Source organism: Bactrocera neohumeralis, chromosome 2, assembly GCF_024586455.1.
Source record: "Bactrocera neohumeralis isolate Rockhampton chromosome 2, APGP_CSIRO_Bneo_wtdbg2-racon-allhic-juicebox.fasta_v2, whole genome shotgun sequence".
NCBI lineage: Eukaryota > Metazoa > Arthropoda > Insecta > Diptera > Tephritidae > Bactrocera > Bactrocera neohumeralis.
Genome location: NC_065919.1, coordinates 16,263,686 through 16,278,286, shown reverse-complemented (window position 1 = coordinate 16,278,286; position 14,601 = coordinate 16,263,686). Strand labels below are relative to the sequence as shown.

The 14,601-nt window shown below is 36.2% G+C and overlaps 3 protein-coding genes across 4 annotated transcripts; 2 read left to right on the top strand and 1 right to left on the bottom strand.

Annotated features, from left to right (window-relative positions):
- The first annotated feature begins 2,103 nt into the window (after window positions 1-2,103).
- On the top strand, window positions 2,104-4,912 carry LOC126758558 (sorbitol dehydrogenase-like). Its single transcript, XM_050472880.1, has 5 exons — window positions 2,104-2,494; window positions 2,558-2,591; window positions 2,663-3,351; window positions 4,466-4,587; window positions 4,657-4,912. Exons 1-5 carry the CDS (start codon window positions 2,219-2,221, stop codon window positions 4,844-4,846), a joined length of 1,311 nt encoding a protein of 436 aa, XP_050328837.1. The 5' UTR covers window positions 2,104-2,218; the 3' UTR covers window positions 4,847-4,912.
- Window positions 4,857-8,740, bottom strand: LOC126758565 (arrestin domain-containing protein 17). The gene is made up of 6 exons (XM_050472893.1): window positions 8,485-8,740; window positions 7,054-7,209; window positions 6,689-6,900; window positions 6,241-6,612; window positions 5,886-6,153; window positions 4,857-5,812 (listed from the first exon to the last, which is right to left on the bottom strand). The coding sequence occupies exons 1-6, from the start codon at window positions 8,597-8,599 to the stop codon at window positions 5,661-5,663; spliced, it is 1,275 nt and encodes a 424-aa protein (XP_050328850.1). The 5' UTR covers window positions 8,600-8,740; the 3' UTR covers window positions 4,857-5,660.
- A 324-nt stretch (window positions 8,741-9,064) lies between these two features.
- Window positions 9,065-14,599, top strand: LOC126767908 (PAX3- and PAX7-binding protein 1). Of its 2 annotated transcripts, XM_050485637.1 has the most exons (14): window positions 9,065-9,429; window positions 9,584-9,987; window positions 11,182-11,416; window positions 11,491-11,670; window positions 11,843-12,161; window positions 12,229-12,418; window positions 12,502-12,625; window positions 12,685-12,873; window positions 12,953-13,101; window positions 13,166-13,370; window positions 13,580-13,772; window positions 13,834-13,993; window positions 14,064-14,227; window positions 14,293-14,599. In XM_050485637.1, the coding sequence occupies exons 1-14, from the start codon at window positions 9,204-9,206 to the stop codon at window positions 14,342-14,344; spliced, it is 2,790 nt and encodes a 929-aa protein (XP_050341594.1). In that variant the 5' UTR covers window positions 9,065-9,203; the 3' UTR covers window positions 14,345-14,599. The 2 variants fall into 2 exon arrangements, with proteins under 2 accessions (XP_050341594.1, XP_050341605.1); XM_050485648.1 differs by lacking the exon at window positions 9,065-9,429 and having other exon boundaries at window positions 9,893-9,992.
- The last annotated feature ends 2 nt before the right edge of the window (window positions 14,600-14,601 follow it).

Below are 14,601 nucleotides of genomic sequence, written 5' to 3'. Positions count from 1 at the left end.
AACCACGCCCACCTCCCATACAAAGGTTATGTTGAAAATCACTAAAAGTGCGTTAACCGACTCATAAAAAACGTCAGAAACACTAAATTTTACGGAAGAAGTGGCAGAAGGAAGCTGCACCTAGGCTTTTTTTTTTTTTAATTGAAAATGGGCGTGGCCTCGCCCACTTATGGACCAAAAACCATATCTCAGAAACTACTGGACCGATTTCTACTGGAATTCGGTATATAATATTTTCTTAACACCCTGATGACATGTACGAAATATGGGTGAAATCGGTTCACAACCACGCCTTCTTCTAATATAAAGCTATTTTGAATTCCATCTGATGCCTTCTCTGTATAATACGAGTATAAACATTAGGAACCAATGATGATAGCGGAATAAAACTTTACAAAAATACGGTATTTGAAAAATATTTAAATGACGAATAATGAAATCTCGATTATCACTTTACCATGCGAGAGTATAAAATGTTCGGTGACACCCGAACTTAGCCCTTCCTTACTTGTTTTGTATTAAGTTTTAGTACTAATTCACTAGCATTTACTTCAACAGTTGAGTCTTCTCTGAATGCTATCGTTAATGGGGTAAAGTTGCTGATTCCAGTGTCAAAAAACAACCAGTGTTTAAATGATGAGCAATGTTGCGCAATTCTCTTATCAAATAAACAGTGACGTATAATCCAAAGTACAAGACGATAGTTTGACATATTCATAGCTTAAGAGATTGTAAATCATTTTGAAAGAAATAAGACGTAGCGTAGTTGATGCTTTAAGGCATTTCATAATCAGGCTTTATACCTACATACATACATATGTACCATCTTATCTAAGTTGATGCGGACTAACAATGTATTCATATATTTTAATACAAATCTTTATTATCGCCTTCAAAATGGACGCCTGAGCGAATTTAAGCAACAATGAATCCAAATATTCATATAATGAGTATTAACCCACATCTCGCCAACAGTAATGGTGTATTTGATGCACGTAGGGTGCTCAGCTACGTTGTCAAGCATACCTTTTTCGTATCTCAGGTCTTTTGGTAAGAGTCGAGCATTGATGCTCCTCCTGCCAAAACTTTAAACAAAATGGTTGAGTCGAGCCAACTGGGCTTTTGAGATGTTATCTCTCTGATGCCAACACGACGATTTTCAAGCACTGTTTCTTTTACTTTTGTTATTGTGATTAACAGAGCTGTATGGACGACTCGCATGAGATATATTTTCCACGACTTCTCAACCTTCACTGAATACTTTGTGACACTTAAATACTTGTGTTCGTGATAAAGTAGGCCCAAAACAATCCTGCAACTTTTTCAAAGGTTCAGTGCTTATACTTTTTCACTAGATATTACAACTTTTAACATAACACAACGGCCTACTGAGCGTACTATTCGCAACACCATCACCCATCTTGAGACCCCGCATTCATTATTAGATAATATTCGACCGGATAGATCACGTCCAGCACGCAGTGAAAAAAATATAGAAGTCGTAACTGAGAGTGTACACGAAGACCGTGGAGAGTCGATACGGCTTCGCTCTATGGGCACTTGAAAAGTTCCAAGAAGATCAAAATGGTTCAAAAATGATGCCGGTGAGAACGTAACTGTCAATGGCGACCGTTATCGAGCCTTAATAACCGGCTATTACATGATTGAAATTGAAGCTCGCGATCTCGACGAGATTTGGTTTCAATAATACGGCGCCACTTCCCACACAATCGCATCAATCAATGGATTTATCGAGATAACACTTCGGTGAGCAAATAATTTCACGTTTTGGACCGATCGATTAGCCATCAAGATCGTGTGATATACCGTTAGACTTTTTCCTGTGGGAATATGTAATTGTCCGAAGTCTATGCGGTCAATCCTGCTTCGATTCAGGCCTTGGAGCCAAACATCACGCTTGTCATTCGCCAGTTACTAGTCAACGTATGAAATGATAGTTAACATTCCCCATTAAACTTGAAGTTTCTGAGTTCTTTCTTCAAAAAATTAGAGAACCTAGAAATGGTTCACCCCATATATGTAATTGAATCATGAGTACAAATCAAGTAACTTTCTAAAAGTCTCTCATTTCACTTTATTCTTTACAAAATTTTTGTGTAACTTCAGAAAAACATTAAAAATAACAATAAAGTTTAAATAACTAAATTTGGATAAAAAAATTAAAATTAAATACAAACGTTTATTTAAAAAATTAAAAATGATTTTGGGTCAATATCGTACGTTAGCTTCGTTCAAATGTGTTGCACCAACGCTTGCCTTCCACTTACGTCAAATGCCTAAAACTATTGGAGACGTCACACAGAGTTTCAGTTCGAAATGTGGTAGTGGTTCCGACAGCAAAGTTAAAAAGTCAAAGAAAATCGGAAATAATAAAAAATCTGCATGTGGTGGCGGTACTGACGGCAAAGGTAAAAAGAAAGATGGAAAAGATAACCTATCCGCAGTGCTGCATGGCATCGAAGATTTGCGATTGGTAAGCGAACTCCAAATTAGAGTTTCTTATATCTGATTTTTTGATTTTTTTTTTTAATTTTAGGAACAAACCCCTATACCAGAAGTACTTCCAGGACGTAAGTGGTTTAAACTCAAATCGCTTTGTCTACAACATTTTCATAAACATAAAATATTTTTGATTTCACAGAGGCACTGCTAGCCATGGACACAGTGGGTATTTGTGGTACCGATGTACACTACTTAACAAAAGGCAGAGTCGGCTCGTTTGTGCTGAAAAACCCTATAATTATGGGACACGAAGCTTCGGGTATTGTCGCAAAATTGGGCAAAGGTGTTAAGAATTTGAAAGAGGGTGATCGTGTCGCCATTGAACCGGGTGAATGCTGTCGCATATGCGCACTTTGCAAGAAGGGCAGATACAATTTATGTCCGCATATGAAATTCTGCGCCAACCCACCATATAATGGCAATTTGCGTCGCTATTACAATCATATGGCGGATTTTTGCTATAAATTACCCGATCATGTGACAATGGAGGAGGGTGCTTTGCTGGAACCATTATCGATTGGTGTAGCTTCGTGTCGACGCGCAAAAGTTCGGCTCGGTTCGCATGTACTCATCATAGGTGCGGGTCCTATAGGATTGGTGACACATATTGTGGCAAAAGCATGGGGTGCTGCCTCGACGACAATTCTCGATTTAAATGAGCAACGACTTCAGGTGGCAATGGATTTGGGTGTGACCCACGCATTGAAGGTGTGCAAAGATATGGATGTGCAAGAAGCAGCCAAGAAATTAATTAAAGAAATCGGAGTTAGGCCAGATAGAACTATCGATTGTGTGGGCAATGAACAAGCAGTGCGACTGGGCATTTATGTAAGCGAAGTTTTTCCTTCATTACAACTGCGCAAGGGTCACTCTCGTTTCTCGCGGCAACTTGAGCTCTTCGTTTGCAATGGGTGGTGGTTGGACTCCAAGTACGCCATTCACTGAGAGGGAGGCTGTAAAGGTGTTAATGTACCCACTGTGAATGATGGTCAGTGCATGTCTGAAGTTAGTTGCGTACGAAGTCTGGTCGGCGTATTGTCTTAGGACCTCTTGATACTCCTAGGAGGCGGTTCCGCTTCAAGCAGGTGACTGCAGGGATGATTTCTGCGGAGTGCAGTATTCTGACATGATTGCTGCTTCACTGTCTGCGTTTCACTGCATCCAGGCGACTATATTGATGCGGCGTAGTTAAGGACCGGCCGGTCGATTGCCTTGTATGTTGCCAAGAACGTTTCTTTGCCTTTTTCCATGTGCCCGCCTAGGGACTTGAGGATTTTGTTACGGCTCTGTACTTCGACAATAATCGCGGTCGTGTGAGGAGTGAAGTTCCGTGCAATGAGGAAGCGAGAAAGGTCGGAGAGATAGCCATTTAGGTTTCAGCACATGCCATTGATTCCATTTCCAGACGTCATTGTCGTGCAATCATAAGCGTACGAGGTGATAGAAATTCCCTCTGGTGGTTGCGGGAGTTTCGAGATGTAGAAGTTAAACAGTAACAGGGAGAGGACACCACCCTGCGGAATCTATTATTTAATTATTCTCAGTTTTGAGTTTTTACCTCGAAATAGTACGAATGATTAACGACCGCTAGGTAGTTCATAGTCCACCTCTTCAGTCTTGGAGGGAACGTAGATTTTTCGATGTTCTCAAGTAGAGTTGTGTCATTGACTGTGTCAAAGGCTTTTGACTAGTCCAATGTTACAAGGATCGCCTCTCGCAGGATGGTTTCTGGTTAAGGCCATGAACTATCTGGACACTTATGATGCTAAGTGCTGTGGCGGTGCTGTGCATTTTTCGGAAGCCATGCTGGTGGCTTGCTAGGCTGGGGTGGTGTGTGAAGCTCGGGAGTAGCAAGGTCTCAAGTGTCTTCACTACTGGCGAGTGGTCTTTCGTTAGGCATTTATATTATAAAAAAAATTAAATAACTTTTATACATTTCAAGTGCACACGTTCTGGTGGCATATGCACAGTTACCGGCATGGGCGCGGCGGACATAAAGTTTCCTCTAATGGAAGCGCTTACAAGGGAGGTGGATCTGAAGGGTGTCTTCCGTTACTGCAATGAGTATGTTATGTGCATATACAATACTTACTAATAATTAATATATTTACTTATTATTTATATGCATTTCAGCTATCAATCTGCTTTGGAATTAGTGGCTACAAAGAACACGGGTGTGAAGAAGCTGGTGACGCATCATTTTGACATTAAAGATACTATTGAAGCTTTTGACACGTCCCGTCATAGAAAGGGCAATGCTATAAAAGTACTTATACATGTGCAAAAACGTGATAAAAACAACAAAAAACCATTTGACAAGTAAGCAAACGCTGTTGTATTAAAAATTTCGCGAGTATATTTGAATAAAAATTTTCTTGACTTAAATGTAAAACAAATGTTCTTAGAGAAACAAAGAGTTTACAAAAAATAAAAATTTTCCAACTATTTATACATATTATGTGTGTATATATGTATATGTAAAATAGTATGTATTTAGCTTTGTTCAACTTGGCAATTATTCACTAATGAACAGATCAGAAATGCGTTAACTATAAAAATGTGCGTTCAAACAGCTGAGATTCACATAATTATGTATATGTAGTATATTTGTATGTAGTATAGAAATTAAAATAAAAGAGAGTGTGTGTAAATTCGTTTATAAAGTATTATAACTCAATTTCGATACTTGTATGTTTCGTCTAATTTTATACATATGAAATATCAAATTGTTATAAAAATTCACTTTTCACTTTTAGTTGGCATACAAATCACTACAATAATTTAAGCTAATAATTGTTGAGCTGCTAACGATTTTATTTCTAGGCACTCGTCTTTATTTTATTACTTATTTTAAGTATTTTTTTCTAGTTGAAATTAACTGTATTTGACAAGCACTGCGGACGGAAGCCAAATGTACGCTATAATAGACTAGTGAAAAATAGAAGCGTTGTTTTTGTTTGAATTGTTCAAGCAATTCTCCAAAGAAATCCGAGCGAAACAAATAAATGCTTAGTTTGTGCGATTATATGATGGTAAATCACAAGATTATAACAGATAGACTTGTGTAAATAATTAATATCATTGTGCTGTCGCTTATGGTTGGCTTATGCGCCACTGTCACTTGCATGCACCGCATTTTAGTGATGTGGTGGTGCAGTCGCATTATTGAACTGGAACGTTGGATAACGTGGCGCAAAATTAGCATCGCCAACAATTGTTGTGTGCTCCGAATCCTCAATGCCAGTGATTTTTGGCGCACGGAACTGTGTCTCGACAAATTGTGGTGGCGCTGAAATGGTAAATAAAAGCACGTACATGTTATTACGTACATTTTATTTATTTGTATCATTCATAACACTTACGTATATTTGGATATAGCTGCCCACCGGCGCTGTCGGCTACATTCCAGCCAAGCGCACCACCCGCACCATCACTTGGTGGACTAGCAGGGCTAACTGGCTGCGTTGGTGCCAATGATGGATCTTGATCTTGTTGTTGCTGCGATGGTATTTGCGCTGGCACATCTGTATAGGGTGCCGGTGGCTTGAATGATGCCAAAGGAATTGTACCCAGAATAATTGGTATGTTACCAGATAAATTACGATGCGGACCGCTGACGTCGCATTCAATCTAGAATGTAGGTATATAATTAATTACAAAAAATATATTATTAAAACAATATAGCTAAATATGCGCTTGCAAACCCATTAAGCTTACATGTAAGTCATAATCCAACGATATAATTCCACAGTTGAGTAAATTTGTTGGTGGCAGTGCTGGTATTTCCAATTGTTGCGTAAATGTGCGTGTCTCGCCGCCCGCAACTGGGCCAATGCTCAATTCGGATATTGTAATTTTGCTTTGTTTCTTTTCCGCACGCGGTTGGTTTACTTGGAACGTGACCCGTTTGCGTAAAATAAACTTAACCGATGTGATGCCAACATTACTGGCATTATCGCATTCACAAGTGATTGGTATTGTTTGGCCTGATACGTAGCCAGTCACCGGCACGGTGGTGATTACCGATAATGGACCAGAACGACAACAGAAGCAGCAAAAACTCTTCTCCAACTCCAGCTTATATGGCTCCTAAATGACATTTTTTTAAATGATATTTGTTAATTTATATCCATAGTCTTTAATTTTTTTTAACAATGTCACTAACCTTTACACGTGGGTTGACGTTAAGATCGACTGGAGAGATTACCGTGAAAGCCATTTTCATATCCTGATCAAATTTCCATGGACGATCTAGTGTTACCTTAACAGTGTAACGTACATGACCGAATTCACCTTCAAATGAAGAGGGTAATGTAGGCGGCAATGCACATGTGAAGGGGTAAGTGTGCGTGCCAGCTGGGAGTTCAGTTTCGGAACCTAGATTGAGATGCAAACTTAAAATTAGCAAATTTGTGGCACAGAATATAAGATGTTGCATACTTTTAGGCTGATTGTAATAAGCAATATGCAGCAAATGAATTGTTTTATGCATTTTGAATTTATTTATTGTTTATTCGTTTGTTTACTTACTATTCTTTCCGCCCAAAAGATAGTATTGTATTTGGAAATACTCTTCATGGCCGCGTAAGGTTTCCGTTTCCTGTTCAGTCTTTCCTTCGCTTGTGGTCACGGTTTTTGTCTCCGACCATTCAGTATTGGCTTCGCCCAGGAACCTAATTATAATGCCTAAAGGGTATCGAAATACATATGTTTTAAGTAAAAAGAAAAACATAAAATAAATATACATATATATATTTATGTGTATACAAACATTTATACAATTTGAATAATTAAATAGCGACTGTTCCCTTTTGCAAATTCTATTAATAATTCAATGGTATTACTTCACTGTCACCACAGCAATGCTTAATACTGATCAGTAACTCATACATAAACGTTTGTGTGTAAGCATGTCAACTAAGTGAGATGACATCATTCTCATCTTGATTCACAATATTCGTTGACTGTGGTTCGTCACAAAAGAAATAATGCTCATTAGAATTTAGATAACATATTATCTCTATAAACAGCAAAATATACTGTTAAATTACAAATAAGAACGTTGAGTGCAAGAATTTGAACTTATAATAAAGGGTACACTTAAAATTAAATCGAGTTACCAGTAACAGCAGCTATGAGAGATAGGATGCTAATTTTTGTGACAACACGACTAGCTAACCCAACAATATGTATGCGTAGTATGTAACAGCAGAATTAGAAATACACAAAATACTTGAAATTCCACTGTGCATTTGGGGCGAAAGTGCGATTTGTATGCGAATACGTCTGGATTTTTTGTACATTAGTTTGTGTTGTATGTACATATGTATGTAAAAATATTGATATGGTTGTTTTCAAGTATGGCAAACAAGTACGGACACCCGCATATAATAAGCTAAATTTGAATGTTAAATTGTTGTTGTATTTATGAATATACATATATCACATTAGCACAGATAAATAAATATAGTATAGGCATACGTACGTATGTACATACGTGTATAACTAAGTATGTAGGAATTTGGGTGCTGTAGGGGTCACTGCCAGTCTCATATAAACAAAAAGGTAATAAAAAGTAACAAAAAATACGGGACGAAACCGCTTTTTCAAGTTTCTGCAATCGTTCGACATATCGAAGTGATTGGGCACACAAAGTAAGAATAAGAATGTATTTGTGCGCTAGAGCCGGCTATTGCTGATTCAAAATAGGGAGGTGGTGTAGTTTCACAATGGCCTCTAATAATAGATGCATAGTGCATCACGAACGAAAATGATGCGATACGTTTCAACTTATGTCGTCATAGATGAGTAATACTATTGTATTAATTCGCAAATAACTAATATAACATTCTTTCCATCATTTCAACCGTAAGCTTTGTGAGATTTGAAATTTTTATTTTCAATTCTACACATATATGTACATATGTACAGATGTGTACGTATAATTTGCGATGATCCTACCTCGTACTTTTTTCGCTGAATCAAAAGTCAATTTCACTTGTCCATTAATGGTTTGTCCCGCATAGTATGTGTTCCATGGATTATCTAATTGAATTTCACAACCTTTAAGTCCCATTTTAGCTGGCACAACACAATAAATTCAAGTTAGAATTGAATGCGAATGGCAAATTTAATTTTAGATTCGTATAAGAATTTTACTCTTGAAAGAACTGGACTATTTAACACACCCAACTAATCAACATTGCCTACATCTGTGGTAGCAGACGTTAAAGCAAATGATTTCGCAAGTGTTGCCGTACTTCACCCATTCGAAGGCGAAATTGGCACAGTAACTCGATGACAAGAGTTTTTTTTCCTGAAAAGCTTTTTTTTCTAAAAATATTTTGAAGAATACTTGTAAAGAATACTACAAATTTTTTGGTATGTGGGCTTGCTCCTTTCATATTCAAATGGCAATTAAAATATTAGAATGCGTGTAACAAACATCCGATTACCAAATACACATAAAGTAGAATTGGCACGGTTATTTGTTTAATATATTGAGATTCGATAACCCTACTTACATTGCTTTGTACAAACGTCAAATATAAAGACTGCAAAATTGTTGCAGACGTACTAAATTCATTTTTTCTTTAAGTTTATTGCATATAAAAGTTCGATTTATTTATTTAACATTTAAAATAAAAGTGGTGCTTCGTGTACGGTTCAGACCGAAAAATATGTCGTTATTTCGTAAGCCAAAGAAAATACAAAGGCGTGTTTTTTCAAGCGCTCTAGACGAAGAGGATGAAAATGCGGCGGATGATATGGAAATGGAGATCGATGGGGAGCAATCTTTGCAAAATAACAAAAAAAGTAAAGACGGCGGCCCTAAAAAATCTGCCAATAAAGCAGATAAAATCGAAGAACCTAAAACGAAGGCTCTATTAAGCTTTGCAGACGATGGTAAGTTTTAGGTTGTATGTACATACATACATGTATATTGATATTTGCTTAGTTGTATTGTCGATAATGCAAAATCAATATCACTAAATTAATTAAATTACGAAAGTACACACGTTTATATTAAAGTATATATATACATTTATATAAATTTCAGAGGAAGATACCGAGGTATTTCAGGTGCGAAAGTCGTCAAACAGTAAAAAAATTATGCGCATGTTGGATCGAGAGCGACGTCGCAAGCGTAAGGAGGAACGCCATAATACACAGTCATCTCTAGACTTTGGTAACAGTGATTGTGGTGATGGTGGTGCTTCCATCGGACGACAACGTGAACGACAGTCATACGAACGTTCTGAGAATGGAAAATCTACTAACGGCAGTAGTAATTATTCTCACAATTTAGGTTCCACTACCACATCAAGTAATAAATATAAGGGTACAACAGCATTAGCATCAAGCGGAAAGTCCCTAGGCACTGCCTCAGCATCTGCTGTTGAACAGTGTAAAAGTAAAAAATCTGATAGTATCCAAACAGAAATACGCACAGACGACTTTGTGGTAAGGTTATTATTATCAATTTCCCTACATGTTTTTTTGTATAAAAAATTACAAGTTACAAAAAAAGAAGAAAATCTTCAAAAGCTTTTTTCACGCAACGTTCTGTACACACATTGTACATGGGGGCGTTTTCGAACAAATTAAAATGAGAAAAAAGCGGGGAATCATGTCGTAGTCGCTGACAAAAGTAACATTGTCCGTTATGGGGAAAACGGGTTGTAAGATTTGCAGAAAGCAGGTTTTTAAATTTTTTGAATAAGATTTCTTTTAAGTAACTAACTTCTTTTACCTTTTTTGAAAAATGCAAAAAGTAGGGGAAATATTTTGGCAGCGTTTGATTACGAAATGATTCCTTTAAAAATGTAATAAAAAAGTATTTAATGACAATTAAAATTATTATATTTAACATAACGTAGTAATTTTAAGTGGGAAATATTTATCATTATAAATTATATAAAATTTTGCGATTTAAATTATTGTATAAAATTGTAAAAATTGTAAGACGTTTGTTAAAATATTTATGTACACAGTAGTTTTTGATTTAAGATTATTGTTTATATTTACAAAACTAACTTTTAAAGTAACAAAACAGCACATATGCATTTTCATTATTTTTTAATTTTACTTAATTAAAACGAATATGTGCTGTTTAATGCTGTTATATAATGCTAAACGTTATTTAAACTAATATTAAGAGTTGCCAATTTATTAAGTAACAGCTAAAAAAATTTTATTTTAAAAATATATCTATTGAAAGAGATACGTAAATTCATTGTATTTAAAAAAGTTATATACCTTTATATATTTAATACCAATATGATATCTATAGAGGCCCTTCTTAAACACTAACCTCTTACCCATTTAGTATGATCAGACCAGTCTCATTTCAAAAACTTCATGAATGATATTTTATGATCATACATTTAGGCCTTAAATACTTAGCATATATTTAATGTTTATATTCCATCAGCTATGTGTTGCTTAGGTTCCGAAATAGAATTTTATATTTTTTCTATGCTGTCCTGTTTATTTTAATAGAAATCTGAAAAAATTTATTAATTTTAATATATTTAGGCTATTTGGAAAATGTTTTCTAAGAATAAGTTGGCATCTCTTGTTTTTTTTCGCTTTTATTTAAAAATCCGCTACGCGACAACCATTAAAATGTACTAACATCGTTCTTTTCTTTCATAGCTTGTTGTTAAAAAATCTGAACCAGAAATTATACTTAATGGACGCGCAGCGATTTGTGCTGGTCGCAACGACATGTCAGACGAAGATGAACCCGAAGCAGATGAAGATGAGCGTGAGGGAAAACATCGTTTTTCAAAGCCTGAACACCTAAAACAAATGTTAGAAAGCGGTTCTATACCCGATGCCGCCATGATACACGCTGCACGGAAACGTCGACAGAAAGCGCGAGAACAAGGTAAGTTAACTTCCGATTAAACAGAAATCATACTTGAATTTTTTACTAACAAATAAATGTTCATGCACACGCAGGTGATTTTATACCAGTCGAGGAGCCAAAAGAGCCAGTGAAGAAAGGCAGCCGGTTGGCACGTGAAGATGTGGAGGGTGATAATTCTGACGACGAAGAGCGTATGGACATGACAGTTGCGACTGCCAAAAAGGAACGTGAAGAGCGACGTGAACAATTTTACGCCGTGGAAAACAACGATTGTATGTAGCGTTGCGCAATGAAAAAAAAAAAACAGTTAAAAGCCAACGCACTTTTTTCTCATTCTATTAATTGTGGTTTTTTACACACAAAAAAAAAAAAAAGAAATAATATAAAATCTATGCTCGAAACAACAATTTACGGAAGTCCAAAATTTTCTACTTCTACTCCTAGATTCCGATGAAGATTCCGATCGCGAAATGCATGAGTGGGAGAATCAACAAATACGTAAAGGTGTAACCGGCGCCCAATTGGTGAGTGCACAACATGACGCGGTGCTCTCACGCTTCATGATAAAGCCTGCAGCTACCAATGCATTAGAATATGCGCCAGAACAACAATCGACTTCGACACTGTTGGAACAAGCCTATGCTAAGAGTGCTCTGCAGAAGCCCCAACAAATATTGAGCGGGTCAACGAAGCCGAAAAAGGAAAAGATTAAGGCCGCTTCTATGCGCACACCGAAGGAGATACACGATGCAATACGTACACGGTAAGTTATTAGTATAAACCAACGTAATAAAGCGAGTTTGCTGAAACCTTTCATTATTACATTACAGTTTAACGAAATTACAAGAAGTTAACCAAAAACACTTAAGTGATATTGAACGTATAGTCAATGATTTGAAGATATTAAAGTTAGAGGAATTAGATTGTACACAGAAAGCGCCAACAGCGGCAGCTAAATACCGTTTTTATCAAGAACTTAAATGCTACGCTGCCGATTTGGTGGATTGTCTGACGGAGAAGGTGTGTAAACTAAGATTTATTTTACATTTCTAAAACAATTGCAATGCAATGTTAATATTTTATATAACCCAAATGCACTACAGACACCAACAATCAATGAATTGGAGAAACGCACTTTACTGGTATATTCAAAGCATCAAAACTTTCTCATTGAGCGTCGCCGTCAGGATGTGCGCGATCAGGCAAAGGAAATGGCAGAGGCTTCAAGTATATGTGAAAAGTGCTTTAAAGTTTTTGTTGTATTACAATAGTTACTTGTTTTTCAGAACCTGCTGGCTCACGCCGTGCACCCGAATCGGAGGAGCAAATTAGACGTGCCGCGGAGCGCGAAGGCAGACGTACGCGTCGTCGTTGTGAACGTGAAAAAAATGAACTGCTGACATCACATTTGGATGGCATGTCTAGTGATGATGAGACATCGGATCGCTACCAGGAGCAATTGAAAACTAACTTAGGTAGTTTTACCGCTTGAACTTCACACTTTCGGTATTAAATATATATTTATATAATTACCATTATGTTTATTTAAAATAGAGCAAATACAAAAGGAATCAGAGGCAATATTTAATGATGTAAATGATGACTTTTATAAAGTCGAATTGATATTAATGAAATTTTATGCTTGGCGCAAAACTGACATTGAATCCTACAAAGATGCTTTTGTTAGTATATGCCTGCCTAAGGTGAGTTGTTAAGCTTTTGTAGAAATTCATGTATTCTAATAATATTTGGTTTTTAACACGTTAGGTTCTTGGTCCTCTTGTGCGTTTGGAAATGCTCTCCTGGTCCCCACTGCTCGATGAATATAAAGATATTGAGAAAATGAACTGGTATTCAGCTTGTATGCTTTATGCTGGTGGTGAGGATGAAACCGAAGCAACTTTAAGACTTGATCCCGATGTCAATTTGGTGCCAACGATTATCGAGAAAATTGTGCTACCCAAAATGACAGGTAAGCATGCATATAGTTATATAATATAATCAATTCCCACACCAGCCGGTTCTACGGTGCCGGAATTGACGCGGTTTTTGTGCTAATCATATATGTATATATATGTACATATGTATGAATAAATCAAACATAAACATTTACATTTATATAAATTCATATATTATTTTATAATATATTTTAAATAATATGATTTTAAAATTAATTCGCAGATATTGTGAATCAATGCTGGGATCCATTATCAACAACACAGACATTACGTTTAATTGGTTTTATAAACCGTTTGGCACGTGATTTTCCACTTAAGGACAGTTCAAAACAGTTGCAGCAATTGTTTGAGAAGATTTTAGAAAAAATGAAGCTAGCTTTGGAGAACGATGTCTTCATACCGATATTCCCCAAACAGTAAATATTAATAGCCACACACCATAACTTAGCTCAATCAACATTTATTTTAAATTTTCAGAGTACAAGAGGCAAAAACTTCGTTTTTCCAACGTCAATTTTGTAGCGGACTAAAACTGTTTCGAAATTTTCTTAGCTGGCAGGGTATCTTAGCAGATAAACCCTTGCGTGAAATGGCAATCGGTTTATTACTCAATCGCTATCTATTGCTTGCAATGCGGGTAAGTGTGACATGATTAAAATTAGCATTATTGTATTTTTTTTTTTTTAACATATTTTGTAAATTTATAGGTTTGCACAGCCAACGATGCAATAACTAAAGCCTACATCATAGTTAATACATTGCCAACAGTTTGGTTGCAACCGGATTCGGAGACATTGCAGAATTTACAGTTACTAATTGCGTACATCAAACAGACTTTGGACGCATTCGATGCAAATAATCCACTTTTTATGTAAATATTTTGAGAAAATCTTTGGAAAACCAAAATTCAAATTCAATATTATGTTTTAATTCCAGACAAACTAGTGATAAAGCAAAACAAATACTGCAACGGTTACATAGCTACTAATTCGCACACGATTTGTGTACTGAAACGAGTTTGCAGCAGCGACATTTCGCTTACAATTAAAATCAGCACAACGCTGCAGCTTAATTTGTAGAATACACACTATGTAAATATTTGTAGTTGATCTAGCTATACAATTATATATTATATTTAATTCATTAGCTGTAGGAACTTTTTCAAAACTTTAATTAAAATTAAGCATTGTGAAATTCGAACTCGTCGCTCCATAACCAAATAAATAAAAAACGATAACTAGTAGC

Excerpts from the sequence above, each read along its gene's own strand:
- LOC126758565 (XM_050472893.1), bottom strand. The coding sequence starts at position 8,599 with ATGGGACTTAAAGGTTGTGAAATTCAATTAGATAATCCATGGAACACA. Across the intron at positions 6,613-6,688 it reads ACGTCAACCCACGTGTAAAG|GAGCCATATAAGCTGGAGTT; the intron begins GTTAGTGACATT and ends AATGTCATTTAG. Across the intron at positions 6,154-6,240 it reads CGTTGGATTATGACTTACAT|ATTGAATGCGACGTCAGCGG; the intron begins GTAAGCTTAATG and ends CCTACATTCTAG.
- LOC126758558 (XM_050472880.1), top strand. The coding sequence starts at position 2,219 with ATGATTTTGGGTCAATATCGTACGTTAGCTTCGTTCAAATGTGTTGCA. Across the intron at positions 2,495-2,557 it reads GCATCGAAGATTTGCGATTG|GAACAAACCCCTATACCAGA; the intron begins GTAAGCGAACTC and ends TTTTAATTTTAG. Across the intron at positions 2,592-2,662 it reads ACCAGAAGTACTTCCAGGAC|AGGCACTGCTAGCCATGGAC; the intron begins GTAAGTGGTTTA and ends TTGATTTCACAG.
- LOC126767908 (XM_050485637.1), top strand. The coding sequence starts at position 9,204 with ATGTCGTTATTTCGTAAGCCAAAGAAAATACAAAGGCGTGTTTTTTCA. Across the intron at positions 11,671-11,842 it reads CGCCGTGGAAAACAACGATT|ATTCCGATGAAGATTCCGAT; the intron begins GTATGTAGCGTT and ends TTCTACTCCTAG. Across the intron at positions 13,994-14,063 it reads ATCTATTGCTTGCAATGCGG|GTTTGCACAGCCAACGATGC; the intron begins GTAAGTGTGACA and ends GTAAATTTATAG.